Consider the following 23435-nt stretch of genomic DNA (forward strand, 5'->3'; position numbering starts at 1 on the left):
GGAGTCAAGATCCGATGTAAGTTACGCTTGTTGTTGTGTATTCATTTAGTGGAGACACACACTCCTCAATTGCTTACTACTATTCTCCCTTTATTCGTTGATCAAGTATCTTATAAGCTTGTAGAATAGTCTTACTTAGTAACAGTACTTTCACATCACTCAGTAATCTTACAGTAATATCACTAACACTGGTACAAGTACTTTTACTGTGTTCTCAATACACTACATCCTTCCTGGGCAATGTTCAAAGAATCATAAGAAATATAATTAAAGGAATCACGAGTTTGAAATCAGAGTATGGTTAATTCAATAGTAAACGAAATTATCACAATCCCTCGTTGACTTAACTACCCTTCCAGACCTTGTGGTGATAACCTGGTCACTCCGGGAGTTTCGCTCCACAACCTTACTAGAGGGCTCGGTAATAGTTTTCGCTGAAGGATCATTAGACTCCTTGGACTTAACACTAGTGTCTACGTCTATGTCATTACTAATATGCTTACTGAGCGCATGTTTTAGAAACTTTGCATTGCGTGTTGAAGTGGTGCCCGTGTCCACATTGACTAGACTAAATGTGTCTCTCGCTTTGGTGTCAATAATTGCGTGTTTTGCCGGAGAGAAAGTTGAATCTAGTTTGTTTGGCTTCATATTGGCACAAAATACGATGTCACCGACTTTGAAATCATGCGGTTCTGCATGTTGCTTGCTATCATGATAGTCCTTCAAACGCGCTTGATACAAATCGCATTTTGACCGATGTTCGCGGTCGAGTGCAGATAATGCGCTATCTGAATTGAACTCTATGTGCGGTAGTTTTGTTCGAAGTTCGCGATTGATCAAAAGCTTACTAGGTGACTTTCCACTAATTTGATGCAGACTTGCTCTGTACAGCATGAGAATCTTAGGCAATTCCATTTGCCAGGATTTTCCTTCGCTGATGGCTGCTCGAAAGTTCTTCTTTAAGTATCGGTGAAATCTCTCTAATTTTCCGTTGCTTCGCGCATACTATGGAGAAACACGAATGTGTTTTATTCCACAGGATTTTAGAAATGCTTCAAATTCCGCGCTGACAAACTGTTTTCCGTTGTCAGAAACGATTTCTTCTGGAAACCCAAATCTAGCGAATATATCTTTCAACGCTTTGATTACTTCGCGTGAAGTGATCTCTTGTAAAATGAACGCTTCGGGATATGATGAATAATAATCAATGTAAGTCAAAATAGATTTTCCATCGATTGGACCAACGAGATCCACTGCACCTTTTACCCAAGGACCACGAGGTAAAGGTGTTGGTTGGAGCGGCGTGTACTTATTAAGAGGCTGATTAACTACGCACGCTTGACAATTTTTCACCTTAGTTTCTGTTGCATCATCCATACCGGGCCGAAAAAAACGAGTTCAAAGAAACTGTTTAGTTTTGACGATTCCTTGATGAGTCTCGTGTGCTAATTTCAGAATTTTTTTTCGCAATGACTGTGGCACTACAATTCGGTTTCCTCGGAGAACAATTCCTTCGTAGTTAGACAATTCCTCTTTTATTGCGCCATACGGTTTGAGATCACCCGTCAACGACCATTTTCCGCTTTGAACTTGAACAAGTAATTGAGACAGCGTGATGTCTTTGCTAGTTTCGGATCGTATGTCAGCGAGGGTGACAGCCTGAAGGTCTGACACATTTGATGTGAAAACAAATCTTATGTAATCTTCACAAACGAAACCAGAATCCGAAAAATCGTCTTGCTTAGACGGCAAACGCGAAAACGAATCTGCTGTGTTGGCGTTGCCTGCGATATGCTGAATACGAAAGGTATACTGGTGCAATCTCCAAGCTAAGCGCTGAATGCGCGGTGGTAAACTTTTGCTCGAGTGCGGATTTAGCATAGTAGAGAGAGGCTTGTTGTCGGTTAGCAAGGTGAATACTAAGCCAAACAGATAATGGTGCAAACGCTCAACAGCCCAAACGCAACCTAGCGCTTCGCGCTCAATCTGTGAATATTTCCTTCCCGTCGATGTAAGTGATCGACTGATATACGCGATCGGTTTACGCTCACCAGTTCCTTGATCTTGCGGTAGAATTGCCCCTAAACCGACCGGACTGGCATCAGAGACAAGATACGTTGGAGCGTCTAAACGAAAACAAGCCAAGGCTGGTGCGCCAGATAATGCTTCTTTCAAGGCTTCGAATGCCTTTACTTGCTCATTCCCCCACGACCACTTCTGTTCTTTCCGAGTGAGTTTTCGAAGTGGTTCGACTATGTTCGCATAATTTGGGATAAACTTAGAAACATAGCCACAAGTTCCGAGAAACGATCGAAGATCGGATACGTTGCCGGGAGAAGGTGTAGCCTTGATAGCTTCTGTTTTCGCCGGATCAGGTTCGACTCCTTTTTCAGAGACAACATGGCCTAAAATCGAAATCTGCTTTACCCCAAATTCACACTTGCTACGATTGAGCTTGAGGTTGTGCTTACGGCATCGATTGAAAACTTTGCGGACCCGCTGAGCGAGTTCAACCATTGTCTTGCCATAGATAAATACATCATCGACCGAAATGCGGACACCCTGGACGCCAAACAAAATTTTATCCATCATTCTCTGGAACGCTTCGCTCGCGTCGCTGAGACCGAAAGGAGTTCGCTTAAATCGGTAACAACCACGAGGCGTGATAAACGTGGTGACATAACGCGACTCTTCAGCTAGCGGTAATTGAAAAAACCCACTTTTGGCGTCGATCTTAGCGAAGTACTTAGAATCATGCAAAGCATGCAAGGTATCCTCGATCTTAGGTAGAACATATCGTTCTCTAATAACGGCCTTATTGACCTCTCTGAGATCGCAACATACTCTAAGGTCACCCGACTTTTTGGGAACAATAACTAAATTTGAGACCCAGGGACTTGCTTCTGTCACCTCTTCAATTATATCTCCTTCTAGCATCCTGTCAAGTTCATTGTTAACTGCTTCTATTTGACTGACAGGTATGCGCCTTAGGTGTTGACTTACGGGTTTGACCTCAGGGTCAATAGCTATTTTGTGTTCAAAATTTGTAACCTTTCCTAATCCTTGAAAAACATCATCGTACTCTAGGAGCAAGGAATCAACCTCACTAGTCTGACCGACTGAGTTTACTTGGGTAAGGATTTCTAGCTTGAAACTAGAATCTCTTCCTAGTAATGATTCTGCCTTACCCTCTATTACGTACACTTTTGAGTTAATGGCCTTGTGGCCAATCCTTATGACAGCATTAAAATAACCCTTACAGATTAACGCTTCGTCTTGTCCGTACGCGGTAAAACGCTTTCGAGTCTCATTCAGTTCACAGTTCTTGAATTGCGTTTTATGTAAATGGGAGGAAATTATATCGTACTTACAGCCTGTGTCCACGATCATTTTGGTTTTTCGTTTGTTTATCATAGCTGTGATGGAGTTGTCCACATTGTTCATGAAGAGTACTGGCTCTTCGCTATCCTCACCTGAACTGTCTTCAAGCCAGTTAGCAGGTTTGTTGGATGAGAGGCTACGAACCTTCATTTGTTGAGGTTTCTTCCCTTTCCATTTTTTTCCTTTCATCTGTGCCGTTTTAGGCTTGGAGCGACAAACTCGTTGTAGGTGTCCACCTTTTTGCAGTTGTTGCAGGTGGATTTAAGCGCACCGCATTCACTTGGGCTATGACCATCCGTGCCACCGCATCTGTAGCAGTTGAAGCGCTTCACTGGTGGTCTGCTAGAGGTAACCACGCGGTCAATGGTGATTGGGTACTCTTTGGAGCCTTGAGAAAGTAGTCGCGCTTCTTGAACGGCCGTCTCTGCGTTACGAGCTATAGTTACCGTCTTGGCAAGCTGCAGGTCTTCTTGCTGGAGAAGCCTTTGCTTTAGAGTATGGGAGAAGCATTTTTCGACGATTTGGTCCCTTATCATCTCCTCCTCCAAGTCGCCGAAGTCGCAAGATTTTGCCAACTCTCTCAAGCTTGTTAGATAAGCGTCGATGGACTCATCTGCCTTTTGTGCTCGCGATCTGAATTTGTATCGTTCTACAACTACGTTGCGTTTCGGAGCGAAATATTCGTTCAGGGCGGTCTTCGCTTCCTCAAGAGTTTTGTGTTCACCTGGGAGAGTGTTGAAGATGCGTTGAACTGAAGGGCCAAGGCATCGCTCTCTGAACGGGATCTGCCTTTTTCTGCAAGTCTGATGCAATGGCGTAGATTTCAAATGTACTGACCCAGTTTTTACACTCGCTGTAAAGATCTGCAGCATCGATATTGAACAGTGCGGGTGCAGGTAACAATCGTTCCATCTCTCGTGGACTCTCTGCCGGTTATGGCTGTTCGTTTTCTTCGCCGTTTCTGGCTGTTCGATTTCTTCTGCCGTTTCTGGCGGTTCGATTTCTTCTGCCGTTTCTGGCGGTTCGATTTCTTCTACCTGTTCAGTGGTTCGGATCTCTTCCTCGTCGCCAATGTGTTGTGTATTCATTTAGTGGAGACACACACTCCTCAATTGCTTACTACTATTCTCCCTTTATTCGTTGATCAAGTATCTTATAAGCTTGTAGAATAGTCTTACTTAGTAACAGTACTTTCACATCACTCAGTAGTCTTACAGTAATATCACTAACACTAGTACAAGTACTTTTACTGTGTTCTCAATACACTACACTTGTAATATTCCTCATTTTTATCATTTCTAGTTTCGTAGTCTTTCGGTTTTCCTTATATCGAACCTTCATGTATCCGTTCTATAGTTTTTACCGCCTGTGCTGTACAAAGACTGCCAGCTTAAGTGAATAAAGAGTTTGATGCTGCTGCTTGTCTAAAGTTCAACACTGTGGTTATACTGGCGAACTCCGGTGCACAACACCACGTGTCTGCGGCATCGGGAACGCGACAGTAAAAAATCGGATCTTGAATTACAGAGAAGATTGAGGTAAGCCGTACCTTGTAGATTTTAAGGAAGGAGCCTATAAATCATGAATAGAAACGGAGAAGGATTAGTCAGCGAAGGAGCGCATGGAGAACACGAACCAGAAAGGAGGTCACGAAAGCCGTCACGAAAGGCTTTACAAAACGCAGTAGAGACAAAGCGTTATGAGGTTAAGACTTTACAGAAAAAGCTCCTTAACAAAATACAGGCCGCCGAGGGCCTTGATGACAGCCGCAACGTAGAAAGTGTTTTGCGTGATCTCGCCACGACATCAGAAGGATTAAACGTAGTAGTACAGGAGCTGCTTAGTTTATACGCGCAGGACGTAAACCATGACTTTGGAGATGACGTCCTCCTCACTAATGAAACCCTAACGCTTCAACGCGCTTACGCCTTAATGGAACGATTAAACAATAGAAAATCCGACAAATTGCTAGAGATCGGTTCTGGCGTAAGTCATTGTTCGTCACGCAAAACCAAATCCGCCAAGTCCCTGTCCTCCGCATCTTCAGCAAGCACCGCGAGAATCAAAGCGATCGCAGAAGCCGCCGCGGCACGCGAAAGCGCAGAATTCGAACGAAAGATCGCAGAAAAGGAACTTCAACGCCGAAAGCGTGAGGCAGAGTTAGAACGCACTCGCGAACAGGAAAGGGCACAGCACGAAAAAAGATTTAGCTGTTCTCGCGGCGAACAAAAGGGTCGCAATGGCAGACGCGAAGGTCAAAGCTATCGAACAGGCGATGACAGATGTCGAAATAGGAGAAAACCGTGAATTGCCCGGTGTGCCAAGGGTGAACTTCGAAGAGCGCGTTCTTGATTGGGTCCACACGATTCCCAGCCCAGAAACCTTACTCGCCCAAAAAGGGCCACTTGTTCTATCGCAAAGCAAGCCAATTCAAAACGCCGCCTCCCCACAGTTTCCTGGCACGTCAGTGCCAAACTTACCCCAGCCGCAGATCGATGACAGTTCACAGCACGTATCCGTCATCGCCTCGACTCCGATAAGAGACGTTACCGGAAGTCAATTAATTGAGAATCTAACGTCAGTAAATCAACAAATAGTCGCCGGTTTAGCTAGACAAAACTTTCCCAAATGTCAACCAGACATTTTCAACGGAGATGCCACGCTTTTCCATCCATAGAAGGCCGCATTTAAAACCATGATCAAAGACGCCGACGTTTCTCCCGTGCAGGAAATAAATTATTTGCGAAGCTTCACTAGCGGGGAACCGCAGCGGTTGGTCGATAATTTTAGACGACAAATCGATCCAGTCACGCTACTCCAGAGTTTGTGGAAGGAGTTAGAAATTCGCTTCGGTAGCGCGGCTATAATCACTAACGCCTTACTGGAGCGCATGCAAAAGGGGGCTATGTTTAACGAAAATGACAACGCAAGATTGCAGCATTTCGCGGACCTTTGCACTGACGTGGAAAGTCAAATGTTGTGTCTTCCTGGCCTCGCGTGCCTCAGTTACCCAAACGCGATACAACCGATAGCAGAGAAACTCCCGCCCTCACTCCGCGGAAAGTGGGAAAAGGAGATTGCGAAGCACGCGGACAATAATGCAGGCGCCTACCCCAGCTTTAAGAGATTCGCAAAGGCCGTCCAAATGCAAGCCAGATTGAAGAAGAACCCCAAAATTTTGGCAGGAAACAAGCCTACCAACCCCCCTCTCAGTCGCCCTGCGCCCAATACACGTGGAGTGAGCCGGAAAGCGCTTAAAACGAACGCACACCCGGCACTAAAGAAACCAGAAACACGATCGAGAGAGAGCACGAGGAGAAAGCGGTGCCCATTCCACGACCGCGAGGGCCACGACTTAACCGAATGCAAGGCCTTTGCTGAGAAAACCTTAGATGAAAAGGTAGAGTGGATAAAGGGAGCTAAGCTATGCTTTCGCTGCCTATCTGAGGGTCACCAGGCCAGCAGGTACAAGGCAAACGTTAGCTGCGACGTATGTGGAGACGAAAGGCACATCGCTCTGTTCCACAGAGTAAAAGAGACTCAGGCGAGGATCCATAGTGATAAAGAAAGAGAGGACACTAACAAGGCGAACGTGAACAATAGATGCACAGCGATTTGCGACTCGAGTGGAGGCCGATCCTGCAGCAAAATCCTAGTGGTCGATGTCTGCGACAGAGAACAGCCGGACCGCACTCGGCGCGTGTACGCTATCGTTGATGAGCAAAGCAACAGTTCTCTCATCAGCGGCGAACTTGCAGACGAGCTGGGAGCGGTCGGACCTCCGGAGAAGTACTATCTGTCCACTTGCAGTACAGAAAGGGAACAGAAATATGGCCGTCGGATAACTGGGGTGGCAGCGCGATCAATGAACGGAGTCGAGTCGATGCTACCAACGTTAATCGAGTGTGATAGCATCCCACAAGACAAGCGCGAAATCCCTACACGAGAGATGGCGAGGAGATTTCCCCACCTACAAGAAATCGCCGACGAGATTCCACCATTTGATAGTGCAGCTGGCACTCATCTCCTTATTGGAAGAGACTCGCCCGAGCTTCTCAAGGTCAGAGAGTTTAGAAATGGACCCAAAGGTGCTCCCTGGGCTCAACGACTTACTCTTGGCTGGACGATAACAGGCCAGATGTGCTTCAACTTCATAGACGGCCCGGCTCACGTGCTCGTAAATCGCACCAGTCTCCACATAACCAACGCAGATGACATGGAGTTAACAAAGATAGGTGGTTACGAGCTGGTACCCTGCCCTAACAGATTCTCAGTGAAAGGGAGCCTAACACAGATGAGTGTAGAAGACAACGTCTTTGCTGCCACTAGGTACGACAATCAAGTCGCCCCGTCTCGGGAAGACCGAAAGTTCCTAGAAATCATGGAAAGAGAAGTCTGCAAAAATAGCAAGGGAAATTTGGAGATGCCACTCCCCTTTCGTCAAGAGGAAGTACAAATGCCGAACAATCGAATTCAAGCAGTCAATCGTTTAAACGGCCTATTGCGCACCCTTAAAAGAAAACCGCAGATGCAGTCCGAATACTTCAACTTCGTGGACAAAGTTATCGAGAAAGGCCATGCGTCAGTGATACCTGAAGAAGAGTTGAAATCTGAACCTACGCCCGGTAAAGTCTGGTACCTACCCCACTTTGGCGTCTACCATCCGAAAAAGCCAACACTGATCAGAGTTGTGTTCGACTCGTCTGCGGAGTACAAAGGAGTTTCGCTGAACAAGACCCTACTACCCGGCCCTGACCTAATGAATAGTCTTGTGGGCGTCTTAATGCGCTTCAGGAAGGAGAATACAGCCATTATGTGTGATATCGAGCAAATGTTTCACTCCTTCCACGTCACCCCAAAACATAGAGATTTCCTACGCTACCTCTGGTTCGAAGACAACGATATCTCCAAACGAGTTATGGAGTACCGTATGAACGTCCATCTCTTCGGTAACGGCCCAAGTCCCGCAGTAGCGACCTTTGGCCTCAGAAAAACCGCAGCTGATGGCGAGGAGGAATTTGGAGAGGAAGCAAAGAAGTTTGTGTGCAGAAATTTCTATGTCGACGATGGCTTAGCTTCGACACCAACACCACGACAAGCCATTATCCTAGTGACCAATACACAGGCCATGCTAGCGAAGTCTAACCTACGACTTCACAAGGTCGTCTCTAATTCCGTAGAGGTCATGGAAGCCTTCCCACTAGAAGATAGGGGAAAAGACATCCGCGACCTTGATTTGCGTCAAGATTGTCTCCCCACGCAGCGTTCGCTCGGAGTATACTGGGACCTAACAAAAGATGCCTTCACCTTCAAAGTATACTTACCCAGAAAGCCCTTCACCCGCAGAGGGGTACTCTCAGTCGTGAATGCAGTATACGATCCACTTGGCTTGGCCGTCCCGGTACTCCTGGAAGGTAAACTCCTACTCCAACAACTAGTCAGCATGGAGAGAGGGAAGAATAACAATGCTACCCTAGGATGGGACGACCCACTCCCACACAGTCTCCTACAAAAGTGGCAACGATGGCGAGACTCCCTCGCCGAATTAGAAAGGGTCACAGTGCCCCGATGTTACCACCCAGCAGATTTTGGTAGAGTCGCTCAGGCAGAACTACACGCATTCTCCGACGCTGGTAAAGATGTCATAGGAGCCTGCGTTTACTTACGCTTAGTCAACGATGGCGGAGAGGTAGCCACGTCCCTTGTGTTTGGCCAATCAAAGGTTGCTTCCCTACAGACTACAAGCATCCCACGTCTGGAGCTCTGTGGAGCCGTGCTAGCCACACAAGCCGTCGCTAGAATATTGAAAGAAATAGATATCCAAATAGATGACAATAAGTTCTACACCGACTCGAAGGCAGCTCTTGGCTACATCCAAAACGAGAGCCGAAGGTTCTATGTCTACGTCGCCAACCGAGTAGAAATTATCCGTAGGGTCTCCTCACCCGATCAGTGGAGGTACATTGAGACAAGTGACAATCCCGCGGACCTAACCACACGTTGCCTCAATGCGAGTAGTCTGGCCGACTCAGCCTGGCTGAAGGGACCGAGATTTCTCAGAAACCCAGACGCGGTACAGCCTCAACGAGAGGATATTCAACTAGCCGAAGACGATCCCGAAGTTCGAAGAGAAGTGATAGCCCACGCATCATGCATATATAAATGCAGAAGCCTCGGAGCGGAGAGATTTTCACGTTTCTCCAACCTCCACTCCCTAAAACGCGCGATTGCACGCCTCATTGTCAAAGTTAAAGAGTTCAGGCGTCAAAAGAATGAACAAAGGCCACCGAAAGCCAGACAAACCTTCAGGAGTCCTACAGCAAACGAGCTAAATCAGGCAATGGACGCGATAATCCGGGCAGCGCAGAAGGAAGCCTTTAGCGCAGAGTTAACGAACAAAGATCTCACGGAACAGAAAGAAGGGGAAAGATATCAAAACACGGTAAGGAAGAGAGCCCTGAAGGGCTCCCAGTTTTACGCGCTTGACCCGTTTATCGACGCCAATGGAATTGTTCGGGTGGGAGGACGACTTAGGAGAGCAGAAATGAAGTATGGAGAGAAGCACCCTGCAATCTTACCAAAAGACCACCACGTGTCCGTCCTGGTAATTCGACATTACCATAAAGAGGTCCATCACCAGGGTCGACAGATTACGAGTGGCAAAATTCGCCAAGCCGGCTATTGGCTGATTGGAGGTCATCGCATGGTAGCGAAGGAGTTAGCTTCTTGTGTGCCCTGCAAGAAGCTGAGAGGCCCCCACGTAATCCAGAAAATGGCTGACCTGCCCCAAGATAGAACCGAGGTAGGCCCACCCATTCACAAACGTCGGCTTCGACGTCTTTGGTCCCTGGACCATATCCACAAGGAAGACGAGAGGTGGCGCTGCACACTCAAAGCGTTGGGGTCTTGTCTTCACGTGCTTGAATAGCAGAGCCATTCATATAGAAGTACTAGAGTGAATGGAAGCCACTTCGTTCATTTGTGCACTGAGGCGCTTCTTCGCCATACGCGGCCCAACAGCCGTATTGAGGTGCGACAGAGGGACAAACTTCGTTAGGGGACACAGCGAGTTAACCGAAGCCCTTAAAGAAATGGACGAAACAAAGATCGAGAGATTCGTGACACAACACGGTTGCGAGTGGAAGTTTAACCCACCACACGCATCCCACTTTGGAGGCGTATGGGAAAGACAGATCGGGACCATCCGCCGTGTTCTGGATGCCATGCTAGCCGACCTCGGACCAAGACAGCTGACGCACGAAATCTTGAGCACTTTCATGGTGGAAGTCACCGCTATTGTAAATGCACGACCCATTGCAGCTTTGCCTTCAGACATCAACGACCCGCAGCCCCTGTCACCAGCCATGCTGCTTACAATGAAAACGCGCCCACCAGGACCACCACCGGGCAACTTCCTGCCCCCGGACCTGTACGCGAACCGGCGTTGGAGGAGGGTCCAGTACCTAACAGATCAGTTCTGATTACGGTGGCGCCGAGAGTACCTCCAGAACCTCCAGCCAAGAAGAAAGTGGTACGACGCCCGAAGAGACCTGGCCCCAGGTGATGTCGTCCTTATGAAGGAAGACGGCCAGAATCGCAGTGACTGGCCTACGGGTCGAGTTACGGAGGCCATCAGGAGCGCAGATGGCAAAGTAAGAAAAGTGTCACTTAGGATTGTGAGAGAGGGTAGAGGAAAAGTGTTCCTACGCCCCATCAAAGAGCTCATCCTGCTGGTTCCAGTGGAGGCCCAGTGACAGACCCTTCGACCACGGCAAAGAATTAAAGGACAAACAATTAATAGAGCAAGGATCATAGACGATCCTTGGGCGAGGAGTGTCACGTTTACGGATACGAATTCTAATCTTTTTTACTTATGTAACTCTTCCGTTTTTAGCACAATGACACTAAGAAACTTTCAATGACTTTCTATTTAATTTGTTAGCGCGCTTTGTTTGATTTCTGTTCCGTGATTAGCGAATATCCGCTCGAAGCTAGCTACATAAAGCATTGTTCATTTCTATTTCCCGTACGTCAAAGTGTAAGAACTAAATTCGCCTTCTATTTGCAAGTAGCTCAGTTGCGTGGAGTCACTGTAGCGAAAGCATTTCGGAGCCGAACGAAGTTTAGGAGTTCTCTACCCTGGAGTCAAGATCCGATGTAAGTTACGCTTGTAATATTCCTCATTTTTATCATTTTTAGTTTCGTAGTCTTTCGGTTTTCCTTATATCGAACCTTCATGTATCCGTTCTATAGTTTTTACCGCCTGTGCTGTACAAAGACTGCCAGCTTAAGTGAATAAAGAGTTTGATGCTGCTGCTTGTCTAAAGTTCAACACTGTGGTCATACTGGCGAACTCCGGTGCACAACACCACGTGTCTGCGGCATCGGGAACGCGACATTACTGGTTAGGATTTTTGTTTAGGCCAGGGTCAGAGGTATGTTTTTTACAAATGTATATACTTTTACCATTTTCATTGGAAAATTCACTGATGATTTGGCAGTGAGCTACAACAAAAATAGTTTTCCATATCAAGTAAATTGACTATTTCCCTCCCTGTACTCTATAAATTAAAGTGTAATACTTATGCCGAAAAAAAATATGAATGTTTTGTCAAAAAACTTAAAAAAGTTTGAAAAGGTGTATATGAAAGAGTGCTTATCTGCCTGATCTTGTTCTGTCGACAGGCCAACACAAATTACACCCAAACACAGCTTTGTATTCCTGCCATGCATGCAGTCAGAGGAGTGTGTGTGGGATAAGCTACCTGCTGTACCACCTACTCAGCAACCTGATGATCTGTTGATCTTTACTCCAGCACCGCAAGTTAAGGATGTTGTAGGTGACATGGTGGCTTAAGGTGGCTGAACATGGTTTTTTCACGCGCTTTTGCTGATGCAATTCAGCGCACACACAAGGATTACAAAAAACAAACATGCCGTCAATAGAGTGGTTATTTTATTTACTCAACATGTATCCGCACTATCTGTGCTATTTTTCTCCATAGTTGGCGCAGTGTATTGAGGGCTTTAATTTTTTATTACAAAGACATGTTAGAAAAGTTAATGGTGCAAAGAACCCAGCAATTCTCAGCTTTTTCGTTGTTACCGAAAGAACCCAGTTAAATGCAGCACATATTTAGTAAGTATAAAATTGCGATTGAATGGTAAATTGCTTTCTCGGAAATATGCCTATTTCTTGAGAACCACTCATCAGAATTTCATGAAATTTGTCATGAAAATATTTTAGGAAATTAGTAACTGGAGTATTGACAAAAATTGATATTTAACAAAGGATATTCTAGATAATCAAGTGAACCTTCAACAAGGGATAACTAAAGATCTCTCTGTTAAATTGTTAGCAAAATGGTGTTAACTTGTGAGTATTGTTACAAGCTTGTTGCATGCAAATTATAAAGAAATTCTAATGACTACATTTTCTACAAATAAACAAACCAGTTTTTAAGGCCTGTTTATATCTATTGATGTCACCATGGCAATGGCACATACGTCAGTTTGCAATACAATACAATACAATAGACTTTATTTCAAGAGGGTAGGACGTGATAGTAGTTAAAGTGATGATCCTGTGGCCCTCTACCTCTGTACCTATATATACAATACTATTAAGTGTTATTCGATTACAGAAAATCATTAATTAACAAAGAATCTAAAATGGCGCACTGAAATTGTTAGTTTCTATCTGGCTTTTTAAAAGAGTGTTTATTAGTCTCTTTTTTAAACTTTTTTGTGTCTTTAGAGTTTCTGAGTGTTTTCCCTAAATTATTCCAGTCTTTGAGGGATCTAACTGTGAACATTTGTCCCCCTTCGGTAGGGTTGCTATATTTGGGGCAGCATAGCTTTAGATTGCTTTAATGGGTATTTCTGGAGTGAACATCAGAATTCAGTTGAGGCAGAGATTTCAGGTACTCTGGTATTTTATGGAGCATTCTCTCGAGAATTAATGTGCATCTGTTGACGTACACCTCTTGATAGAAGGGAATCCAATTTAACATGTTGAACAAAGGCAATGTGCATATCTTAACTTTCAAAAAAACAAAGTTTGTATTGTTAACTTGCTGCCAGTTTTGGCGATCGAGAGATCAAGGGTTTTAGAGAAAATGGTGTAAGATACAAAGGTATCAAAAACTGTGTTCAGCCTTTATTTGTTATTTTTCTTTATTCTTGTCACTAGTCTGTTTGACATTGTATTGCTGTTGTAGGGAGAAAATCTGTCTTGGTCACTCAGTGGTGGTGGGAGGGGGTGCTTGGGATAGATTAGCATCCCATCTAGGAGGAGGTAGAATACTCATCATCATTTCATGCCACAGAAACCAGGGTTCATGAAAGCTGATTGCTCAATTTTGCTGTCATGTTTTTCTACTCTAAGACTGGCTATTAAAGTACAAGTCAGTTGTGATTGATCACTTTTATTCCATTAGCAGTGTTTAATTGTACATGTAGGTTGTTCTGGTTTGCTTGGCTTACCGTAGTAATGTTCTGAGTAAGTCATTTGTAATGTAGGTGTTGGTAGCTGTAGAAATCCTGTCAGTGCTTTTATTAAATTCTTTTTATTGTTTATAGAAATACAAACCCCCAAAACCAAGATTCCAGTCATTTGTTGAGGTATGATGAAAAATGTTTTTTGACATGCACCTTTGTTACATAGAAAATAATGATTATTATTTTAAACTTCTGATCACATGCCTTGTCTTTTGACAACTGGTAAGATGCTCAACCACTGAGCTGCACACAACATTTATTTCAATGTTTGAAAAGCATTTTTATTAACCCTCTTCACCCTTACATCAGTATGCATATTCTCCATACTGTTCTCTATACATTTCCTGAGGTGCTGACAAGGAGAATTTGTTTAACAATCAAGAGCTTCTTTAGTTAGAGATTATTTCCTATAATCTTGTGAACTTAATGTGTGATTCAGGGTGATATTTTAAGGAGAAATTAGATGCTGGTAGTCATATACAGTAAACTGTAAATACTCCACAGGATTAAAATACTCCGTGCATAGAACTCTCTTAATGACATGCCACGAGCTTGGAATTTGCACAATAATTAAGTTGAAATAGTTTCATGTACATCTCTTATGTTTATTTGTACATATAGGCAGATTCATGCTGACGTCATTGTTTACATTTTTGCTCATTTGCATACGGCTTTGCGTAAAGAAGGAAGCATGTTAGATACAAATTGACTTCAGGCAGCTCTTTAGCTAGAAGCTAGAAAACCTTAGTACATGGTGAAATTTTTAGCTCTTTGGGTGTAATATTCAAGGAGAAATAGTCCATCAAAAACTGCAAAATTTCTGGGTGGCAAAAGCGCCAATGAGCTCATACATTCTATGTAAAATTTTGAGTTTTTAAACCCGTGTTGCACAAAAAGTATTCAATGCATCAGGCTCGTATTCACTGGCCGAGTTCATCATACTTTGACCTTTCGATATTCAGAACTGATTTATTTTTAGCTCCATCAGAAACTGAATTGCTTATGCTAATGAGACAAATATTGTAAACAAGGATTCCCCTATAGCTTATCAATTCATTTTTGTGTATCACTCTTGTACTTGTACATGTAGCAATCAGGTTATTAGCTAGAACCTCAAGTCTTCAATGGTAAAACGTTGCCTCTACTTGACAAAAAATGTCCCTCTCGGGGGTTATTTAGAGGAAGTGCTTAGAAATATGTTAAATCTCTCTGTTGTTGCAAACTAGTTTTTCATTATTTTGTTGAATTTTTTTTCTCAGGAGGAGGACAGAAGATGCAAGCACAGGTCCACTGTTTTGTTTGTCTTATGGAATGAATTTAACAAATGACAATTATAATTCAGGTTTAGTAGAGTTTTTAATTGAAGCTCTTTTCACGCAACTGATGAAATAGATTTTAACCTGCTCTAAGGTAAAGTTTGCACTTGAGCCAAATGGCCCCTCCAGCTGGATCTTATCCAGGTTTTCAAAGCATAAAGCAACTAGAAGTATGACTGTACTTCCCCCTAGATAGGATGTCGCTCGTTTAACTCGTTGCGGTGGCCAATTTACAATTTAAACTTAGTTGATATAACCAAATTACCTTGTTACCCCCACTGATGCAGCACCACAGTTTCTTTAGAAACTTTCAGCCTTTATTCATTAGTCCATTGCAAGGTTAACCGTCGCATTTCATCACCCATCCCTGACAGTTCACCCAAATCCAATAACACTCCTCGGTAGAAAGACTCTGTGAAAATTAAGTGATTTACCTAAGAACACATTGCAAATGGCCCAGTCAGGTCTCAAACACGGAGCTCTTGACCCAGAATTTAGTGCACTGGCTAAAAGGCCACTGTGTCCCCCACCTGAGCTCTCTATAAGAAGGTGAACAACACACCCTAGAGGGAGCAAACTTATCTGTGCTTGCCAGTCTAAATCCCCTGCACACTTTTGAGTAAAGCCAATCATAGGCCAGGTACATTTGAAACATGTTTGCTTATGAGAAATGATCATAAACAGGATTTTTAACTATAGTTTGTGGCCGTGGAGACCATCAGAAACATTTGAATAGATGTTTTTCTGTGGTATACCAGTAGTTAAAGGAGTTTGTAAACCTTTCAACAGAGGCAAGTGTCTGGAAACAGTTTTTTCTTGACTTTTTAAGTAACATAAGAGTTTTCTTTTTTAAGAAGTGACATGGTGAAAATAGAGCCAAGTTCCTCCTCACATGAGTAAGTACATGGATAAAGAACATGATTTTTCACATTAACCCTATCACTCTCAAGATCCATTTAGTAACTCTCTTTACTGTCTGTTATACTATTCTTATGATGTAAGTTCTGAGAATTTACTATTGGATCAACTAGCTATTTCCTAATTGATATTTTCTTTATTCTCATCTCTTGTCTGCTTGATATTGTATTGATATGGTAAGGAGAAGATCTGTCTTGATCACTCATAGTAGTTCAGGGTTGATTTTAAATAAATGTGTGTAGCATCCATTTTGGAATACACTGAAGATTTCATGGCAAGATAAAATTTACAGGTGATTTTTCCCTTTTTTTTTTTCATTGTCTCACTTTAAGCTTCTTTTCATTTGTTTTTTTAGCATTTTTGAGGGAATGCAGAGAGCTGATATTATTAGACAAGAGATTGAAGATCTTGAAAGGCTGTTACAAGGTAACTGTTGACAAAGGAAGAACCTGGCAGCTTTGCCCCACCTTGTACTGCTAGTGGTTTAAAAGAATGCTGCCAATTTTCGAATGAATTGAGATTATTGGCTGTTGTAATAACACTGTACATTTGGTTTTATGACACACAGTCAAAGTGCCCTGCAATAGCAGGGGTTTCAATGATGGGTGATTGCAGGTGGTCTTCTGCTGCCACAAGACCTTTTCATTTTGTCTGTCTAGCCTTCAAGCACTCTTTTTGGTACCTTGTCTTCTTTTTAGTGTGGGGGGGGGGGATAGGATTGTGTTGTGCGGGAGGTCAAGGGTTCGAGCCCCGGCTGGACTAATACTCATGGTCTTAAAATAAGTGAGGAGAATTTGCTACCTTTCTATAAACAAGAAATAGATAGATATTCTAGTCTTCTCGGATAGGGATGAATAAACTGTAGGTCCCGTCTCCTGCAGGGTTAGGGGTAGAGGACGTTAATTTCCCACGCACGAGATTGCTGTGTGGTGGATGTCCTCCCCTGGGTAGGATGGGTGGGTGTTGGCCCTGAAAAGCCCCTATGGGGAGTGGTCAATTAACCTATGTATGTATGTATGATTGTATGTATAGGGGAGCACACCCTAAAACCCCCCTTACGAAAAGGAACCTTGCGACTTCTTTTGCATCTTTTTTATCTAGAAAAAAAAATGTTAAAAACCCTGAGTAATAAGTTGATGTGTCACTGGAAGAACTTTGTTGACAAATTACTGGTTTTTTTTTCTCTTTTCATTTTAGGCATTGGAAACCCTAAGGGGTCTTCCTTAGTGGTACGATACCAGCATGATATCAATTACTTGAGAGACATGGCCAAAAACACAGTTGAGGGATATGATTTGTAAGTGATGTTTTCATACAGATTCTCAGTTTTTTTTTTCCATTTAGTATTTAATCGCATTGATTACCACCTGCAAAATAAGAATGACATCTGTAGCATTTTTTCCTATTTGGATAAATGCCACAGCTATTAGATCATTTGTATTCTATTGGTTAATAATAATAATAATAACGAATTTTTATACAGGATTGAAAACCCATCAGTGTGTAACACTGTTGTCCTTGGGGTCCTGTCAAAATAATAAAAAAATAAATAAAATAAAACTTAACAAGATATAATCATTGATCTTAAGGTCTAGAAAAGCATACAATAAAATAAAATGCTCTGAAAAAGGATACCTATAACCACGTTTAGATCGAATTTTTAACTAAAATAATCTCGCAATTTGTTAGCACACCTTTGACTGCAGTCATGTGATTATTTGTAGATATCGTTTTATTAAAATCTGGATCATTGGATAATGCAATTCAAGACTTTTTTTTGGCTTAGCCATTATGGTATATGAGCCAATATACCAAAATCTAATATCTGTATGATGCACGATCCTCGCAGTAGAGAGCGCTATTTATGCAATAGCGAAAATCAGGTCTGTACGGGATTCGAACCACTGACCTCTGCGATATTAGTGCAGCGCTCTACCAATTGAGGTAACAAGCCAACTGGGAGCAGGCCGTTAAGTTGATTCATAATAAACCCGTGATGATAAATCAGATACAATAAATATATGAAGTTCATATATTTTGAACTGCGGTATTAGATACGTATGATGCACGATCCTCGCAGTTGAGAGCGCTATTTATGCAACAGCGAAAATCAGACCTGAAAAAAAACACAGGCCTGTACGGGATTCGAACCACTGACCTCAGCGATACTAGCGCAGCGCTCTACCAATTGAGCTAACAAGCCAACTGGGAGCAAGCTGTTAAGTTGATTCGTAATAAACCCGTGATGATAAATCAGATACAATGAATATATGAAGTTCGCTCTCTACTGCGAGGATCGTGCATCATACGTATCTAATACCGCAGTTCAAAATATATGAACTTCGTATATTCATTGTATCTAATTTAACATCTGTACGTTGTAACATCCGGTTTCTTCTTAAAAAACAAAGTCGAAAAGATTTGTCTAATATATTGGGGGCGTTTTTTTTAATAAAACAATTATTCCACTCGAGCTTGTTGGATACGAGATGATTAAAACCAACTCGGCGCTATGCGCCTTGTTGGCTATCTATCATCTCATATACAACGTGCGCTTGTGGAATAATTGTTAAGTATATGATTAAGTTCATCATATTCGTATAAAGCAGTTGTGTAGAGCACTTGGTCTTATTAATGCATTACTGTACAGAAGTATATTGAACCTTAATGCATAATGACATCCGTGTACATGTAACTTAAAAACATTGACTTTCCAACTCTCAGTCATGTGCGTTGTTAACTCTGTTGTTCTTTGGGATAGCGATTTTTTTCATGTTTGGCAGGGGCATGGTTTCGCAGTTCAGGATGATTTAAACGTGAACAGCTATTTTTTCTCAATATTATTCTCACGCGGCACAATTAACATTAAGGAAACCGATAACATTTTCAAGCCACGTTACTTCATAAGCTATGGCACAGTGCTTATCAAAGAAATTTGACTACGTTCTTTTTAAGTAATTATTCGCTCAGTTTTACTTACAGTGCTGACTACATTGTGTATGTGTAAGCTCTGGTTTCTTTTCCTTTGTCTTCACAGTTCTCAGGAGGTGCGGAGCCTTACCCCAGTAGCTGCCAGTTTTCAGGTAGAAAAATAATATCTCGTACACTAGCACGACAATTAAGCCACATTTGGGGAGTGGGGATAAATTGTGTTTTGTTTAGTTGTAGTTTTTTTTTTCCCTCAACTCCCATGAGTGATCGAGACAGATTTTCTCCTTACAGTCGCAATACAATGTCAAACAGGCAAGTGATGAGAATAAAGGAAAATAGTCCTATCAATTATTGGATTTTTAGTTGATTCGATACCAAATTCTCCAAACTTGCATCATAAGAATTGTATAGCAGATGGTAAGGAGAATCACTAAGAAGATCAATGGAGTGAAAGGGTTAGGATTAGCTCTCCCTGTCATCATGGCATTATTACAGTTGACACACGACTCACTTGTCAAACGTAGCGATCCAAAGGGTTAGGATTACCTCTCCCTGCCATCATGGCATTATTACAGTTCACACACGACTCACTTGTCAAACTTAGCGATCAAGAGGACATCTTTTGAATGAGAGAATGTCACCCACCCACAGAGAGGTATCCCTTCAATGAAGGTACAAGGTTACCAGTCATATCCCCAGTTAGGACTAAAGTTGGTGTCTCTTGAATTGAAAGTTCCCGTTGTACATAGGTTGTACTGGGTTTAGAAAGTGCCGTTAAGTACCTTTCCTCAAATTAGCTCTTAAGATCAACCTCTTTATTGCAGGAGGATCTTGTCAGATATCCTGAACAACACGAGCAGATTGTGGCGACTATTAAAGAACGACGGGATCAGTGCGTGAGGCAACTGGCTGACATAGAACAGGAGATCATGGACGAGAGCACGTGATATTCACAAGACAGGGGAGGCTGCAATCCAGTGCCGAATTTTTATTTACGGTTCTTAGACGTACCCCTATAAATGCAAGAGATTTAGGGGCGCCTGTTCCCCACGGGGGCAAGGTACTTCCCATAGGGGAAGTTGAGGGGAGTGCCGCCCAAGAGGCGGACAATTTCAGGCCAGTAGTGCATGAATGTGAGCGAGAACTTTGTTTTGGTGTGTTAAGCTTGACGACTGATTACTTTAAAAAAAGAAAATGTAGTAAAACGCAAAGGCAAGCAGGAAGGTTAAAGCTTCCTCGCTTTTTTTGAGTTGGACAAAAGAGCCCGTGTGGCCCTCAATGCGTTATGGGTGATCATGAGTGACATCAATTCACGGCGACATGTCGTATTTAAAACTATCGGGATTGAAGATAATCATTAACAATTATTGGATGAGGTGGAGCATGATAGCGGTAATTATCAAGGTCAAAGTTTGCGTTGTCTGCCGTAGCCGAATGCTGAGGCGGATAACACAAACTGATTATCGCTCTCATTATTGCTCTCATGCGAAAACCGAATCCCATAATTGTTTTCTTATGCATATTCCTGAGCTGCACTTTTAAAGACAAGAGCGCCTTAAATCTATTTTCTATAGGTAGGACGTAAGAGAATATATATCTTTTAATGTCAATGTGAACGAATTGTTTTGTTTAAGCTTGACCTGTTAATGAAGAGCTGAATTAGACGTGATTCGTGAACCAATTTGTTTTGTGTGATGGATTTCCAGTTATTTTACTGTTTTAAAAATGTACGTGTTGTTCTCGAACGGTTCTGGTTAGCTTTTGACCAGGGTTTTTACTGTACTTAGACTTCAAAGGGATCGATTAAAGTCATAAAGAAGACCACAAGTGGTTCTTGAACAAATAAGACAAGACCTAACGTCCTCTTTGGTCAAGACTAGAAAAAGTGAAATATTAGTTCAACGTGATTGTCTTGAATTTTGCGTGAACGTGAAAGAGTTTTGGATATTATTCGTGATACGTGAAAAGGTCATTAAATATTTTTACGTGACCGAGTACTACATAGGGGTATAGAGGACCCTCTTGTATGTTGTCGGCGGATCGTGTTCAAATCGAAGCTTGAGCTTTGAATTCAACAGTTGTATGTTGTCGGCGAATCGTCTAGGAGGCTGAAGCGAAGACTTCAACTTTGAGCGAAGAATTTAATAATAATAATACGGCATTTGTAGTGCGCAGATTCCATGTGGATATGCTCAAATGCGCATTACAATAAGAGTTAAGAACTAACCCTAAATCAAATAACATATGGAGGAAAAATTCAGAAAATCATATCACTATTTAAATAGTTAAAAACTAAGAGAACTATTATAAATAGGTTAAGATCACGATACACAAAATAATTAACATTTAGCAGACTATGAAAACGCATCACGAAATAAATGTGTCTTAAGTTTAGACCTGGGGTCGGCAACAGTGCTTTCAGACCTAATCTGCAGAGGAAGCATGTTCCAAAGTTTCGGCGCCGCATATGTGAAGGAGCAATCACCAAGAGTAACCTTAGACAACTTTTTAGGGAAACTGAGGGGGAGGTTATCACGAGAGCTCTTAAGATTATACCGTGAAGGTGACTTAATGGAAATCAAAGAGGCTAGATATGTAGGTGCTAAACCTTTAAAAGCCTTAAATGTAATTAAAAGAATTTTAAAAACAATTCGAAATTTAACTGGTAGCCAGTGTAAATTAAAAAGTAAGGGTGTAATATGGCTGTAGCTACTTTGCTGACAAACCAGTCTAGCAGCAGCATTCTGTTTTCTTTGAAGCGTACTTAACTGATAGTCAGGAATACCGTACAAGATACTGTTACGAAAGTCAATCCTAGATTACACAAATACATGCACAAGAGTCTCAGTGCACTGTCTAGAGAGGTCCTTCCATAAACGCCGAATATTATATAAAGATAATAAAAACAAGAACCAGACAATTTCGTTGTGTGGGTAGCCATTGACAATTTTGTGTCAAACCAAGAGACGAGGTTTCTAGCAGAGGAGACTGCTGAGACGTGGCAATCACCCACTCGTACGCGATGAGAATTAACTTTAGCCAACTGCTGAGGTGTTCCTATAGCCAAAAATTCAGACTTATCATCCTTTATAGCTTAAGACTGTCGGTTAACATCCACGAGCGAATATCATCAACACAGGACTCCAAAGCACTTAAGGCGGAAAGCTCATCAATAGCGTCATTGGGACAAAAAGAAAAATATAATTTAGCATCGTCTACAAAGCAGTGAACGTCAGGCAAATGCGACTGAACAATCTGAAACAATCTACTAGTGTAGAGTGTGAATAAGAAAGGACCCACTGAAGATCCCAGCGGAACACCACAATCCAAGTTGAATCTTCTTGAAAGTTCACTGCGTACCGAAATGCACTGAGAACGACTAGAGAGGTAAGATTGAAACCATGAAAGGACATTGCCTTGAATACCAAAAGAGTTTTCCAATTGTCGTAGCAGCGTGCCATAATCCACAGTATCAAAAGCAGCACTCAGATCAAGGAGAAGAAGTAACGTCACACGTTGTTTATCCATATTAAGTAGAATATCGTTTACGACCTTCAACAGAGCAGTTTCAGCACTGTGGTGAAGGGATGTGTCGAAAACGAAGACCCAAAAACGAAGACCTACAACTTAAGACCCACTGGTCTAAAACGAAGACCCTGTAGTCTAAAACGAAGACCCTGTGGTCTAAAACGAAGATCCATTGTTCTAAAAACCTTTTTTTTTTTCCAAGGAAAGGCTATACAGTAAGCTCAATTGCTCTCATTTCTGTAGCGCATAAATTAAAATGTCATCTGAGCGTGCGACCAACTTGACAGTTATGTTATCTCAGTCGGTACAACACGTGTCAAATTGTGTAACGCAATGAAATTCTAAGAATACAGAAATATACGTTTTTGTGACGATTTTGGTATATTTTGTCGTCCCAACATTCTATTTTTCAAAAGCATTTTGAGCAAATTACGATGAGGTGACTTCAATACTTTCATTAATGTATGCTTCATCATTAATGTATGCGCCTTTCACGGCTGCACATGGCTTTCACAGCTCCGCATATTTTTAAACCGTTTGTCTTTATTGTGCTATTTTACCTCATCGACATGATGCAAGCCTCATCCTTTCCTAACAATGATGTTCTAGAGAAGAAAGCTTGGCCATGTTGCCGAGGAAAGCGAGCAGGCAAGCAAATTAAAGAACGAGAAACTTACAAGTGCCATATTATAACCACCATTGCAAAGTCAAGACCAGTGAGCCGCAAAACTAAATTCACGGCGTCCAGTTCGGAACATATTCCTGCTGACTGCAAGGTTATTCGTCTCAAAGTCCCTTTGGAATCTGGCTCTGCTTACTCGTTTGTGCCGGCTTTTATTCTCTGCAATGTTATGTCTCTTT

General features: G+C 42.5%; 2 protein-coding genes and 1 long non-coding RNA gene across 4 annotated transcripts in view; 2 read left to right on the plus strand and 1 right to left on the minus strand.

Moving 5' to 3' along the window:
• LOC148720568 (uncharacterized) overlaps positions 1–21748 on the plus strand; it is a 102552-nt gene extending 80804 nt beyond the window's left edge. Inside the window, exons 5-11 of one of the 2 annotated variants that reach the window (XM_088739822.1) lie at positions 13963–14004; positions 15141–15166; positions 16052–16093; positions 16471–16541; positions 17313–17412; positions 19153–19198; positions 19871–21748. In XM_088739822.1, the coding sequence (XP_088595948.1) occupies positions 13963–14004; positions 15141–15166; positions 16052–16093; positions 16471–16541; positions 17313–17412; positions 19153–19198; positions 19871–19993 (450 nt within the window). In that variant the 3' untranslated portion in view covers positions 19994–21748. The remainder of the gene's footprint in view (positions 1–13962; positions 14005–15140; positions 15167–16051; positions 16094–16470; positions 16542–17312; positions 17413–19152; positions 19199–19870) is intronic. The other variant, XM_088739823.1, reaches the window with a different exon arrangement.
• Positions 1–23435, minus strand: part of LOC148720557 (uncharacterized) — a 486858-nt gene that overhangs the window by 256888 nt on the left and 206535 nt on the right. The window lies entirely within an intron of this gene.
• Positions 6077–11696, plus strand: LOC148720572 (uncharacterized). Its single transcript, XM_088739073.1, has 2 exons — positions 6077–11538; positions 11635–11696. The coding sequence occupies exon 1, from the start codon at positions 6077–6079 to the stop codon at positions 10307–10309; it is 4233 nt and encodes a 1410-aa protein (XP_088595199.1). The 3' UTR covers positions 10310–11538; positions 11635–11696.

Source organism: Stylophora pistillata, chromosome 11, assembly GCF_964205215.1.
Source record: "Stylophora pistillata chromosome 11, jaStyPist1.2, whole genome shotgun sequence".
Classification (NCBI taxonomy): Eukaryota; Metazoa; Cnidaria; class Anthozoa; order Scleractinia; family Pocilloporidae; genus Stylophora; species Stylophora pistillata.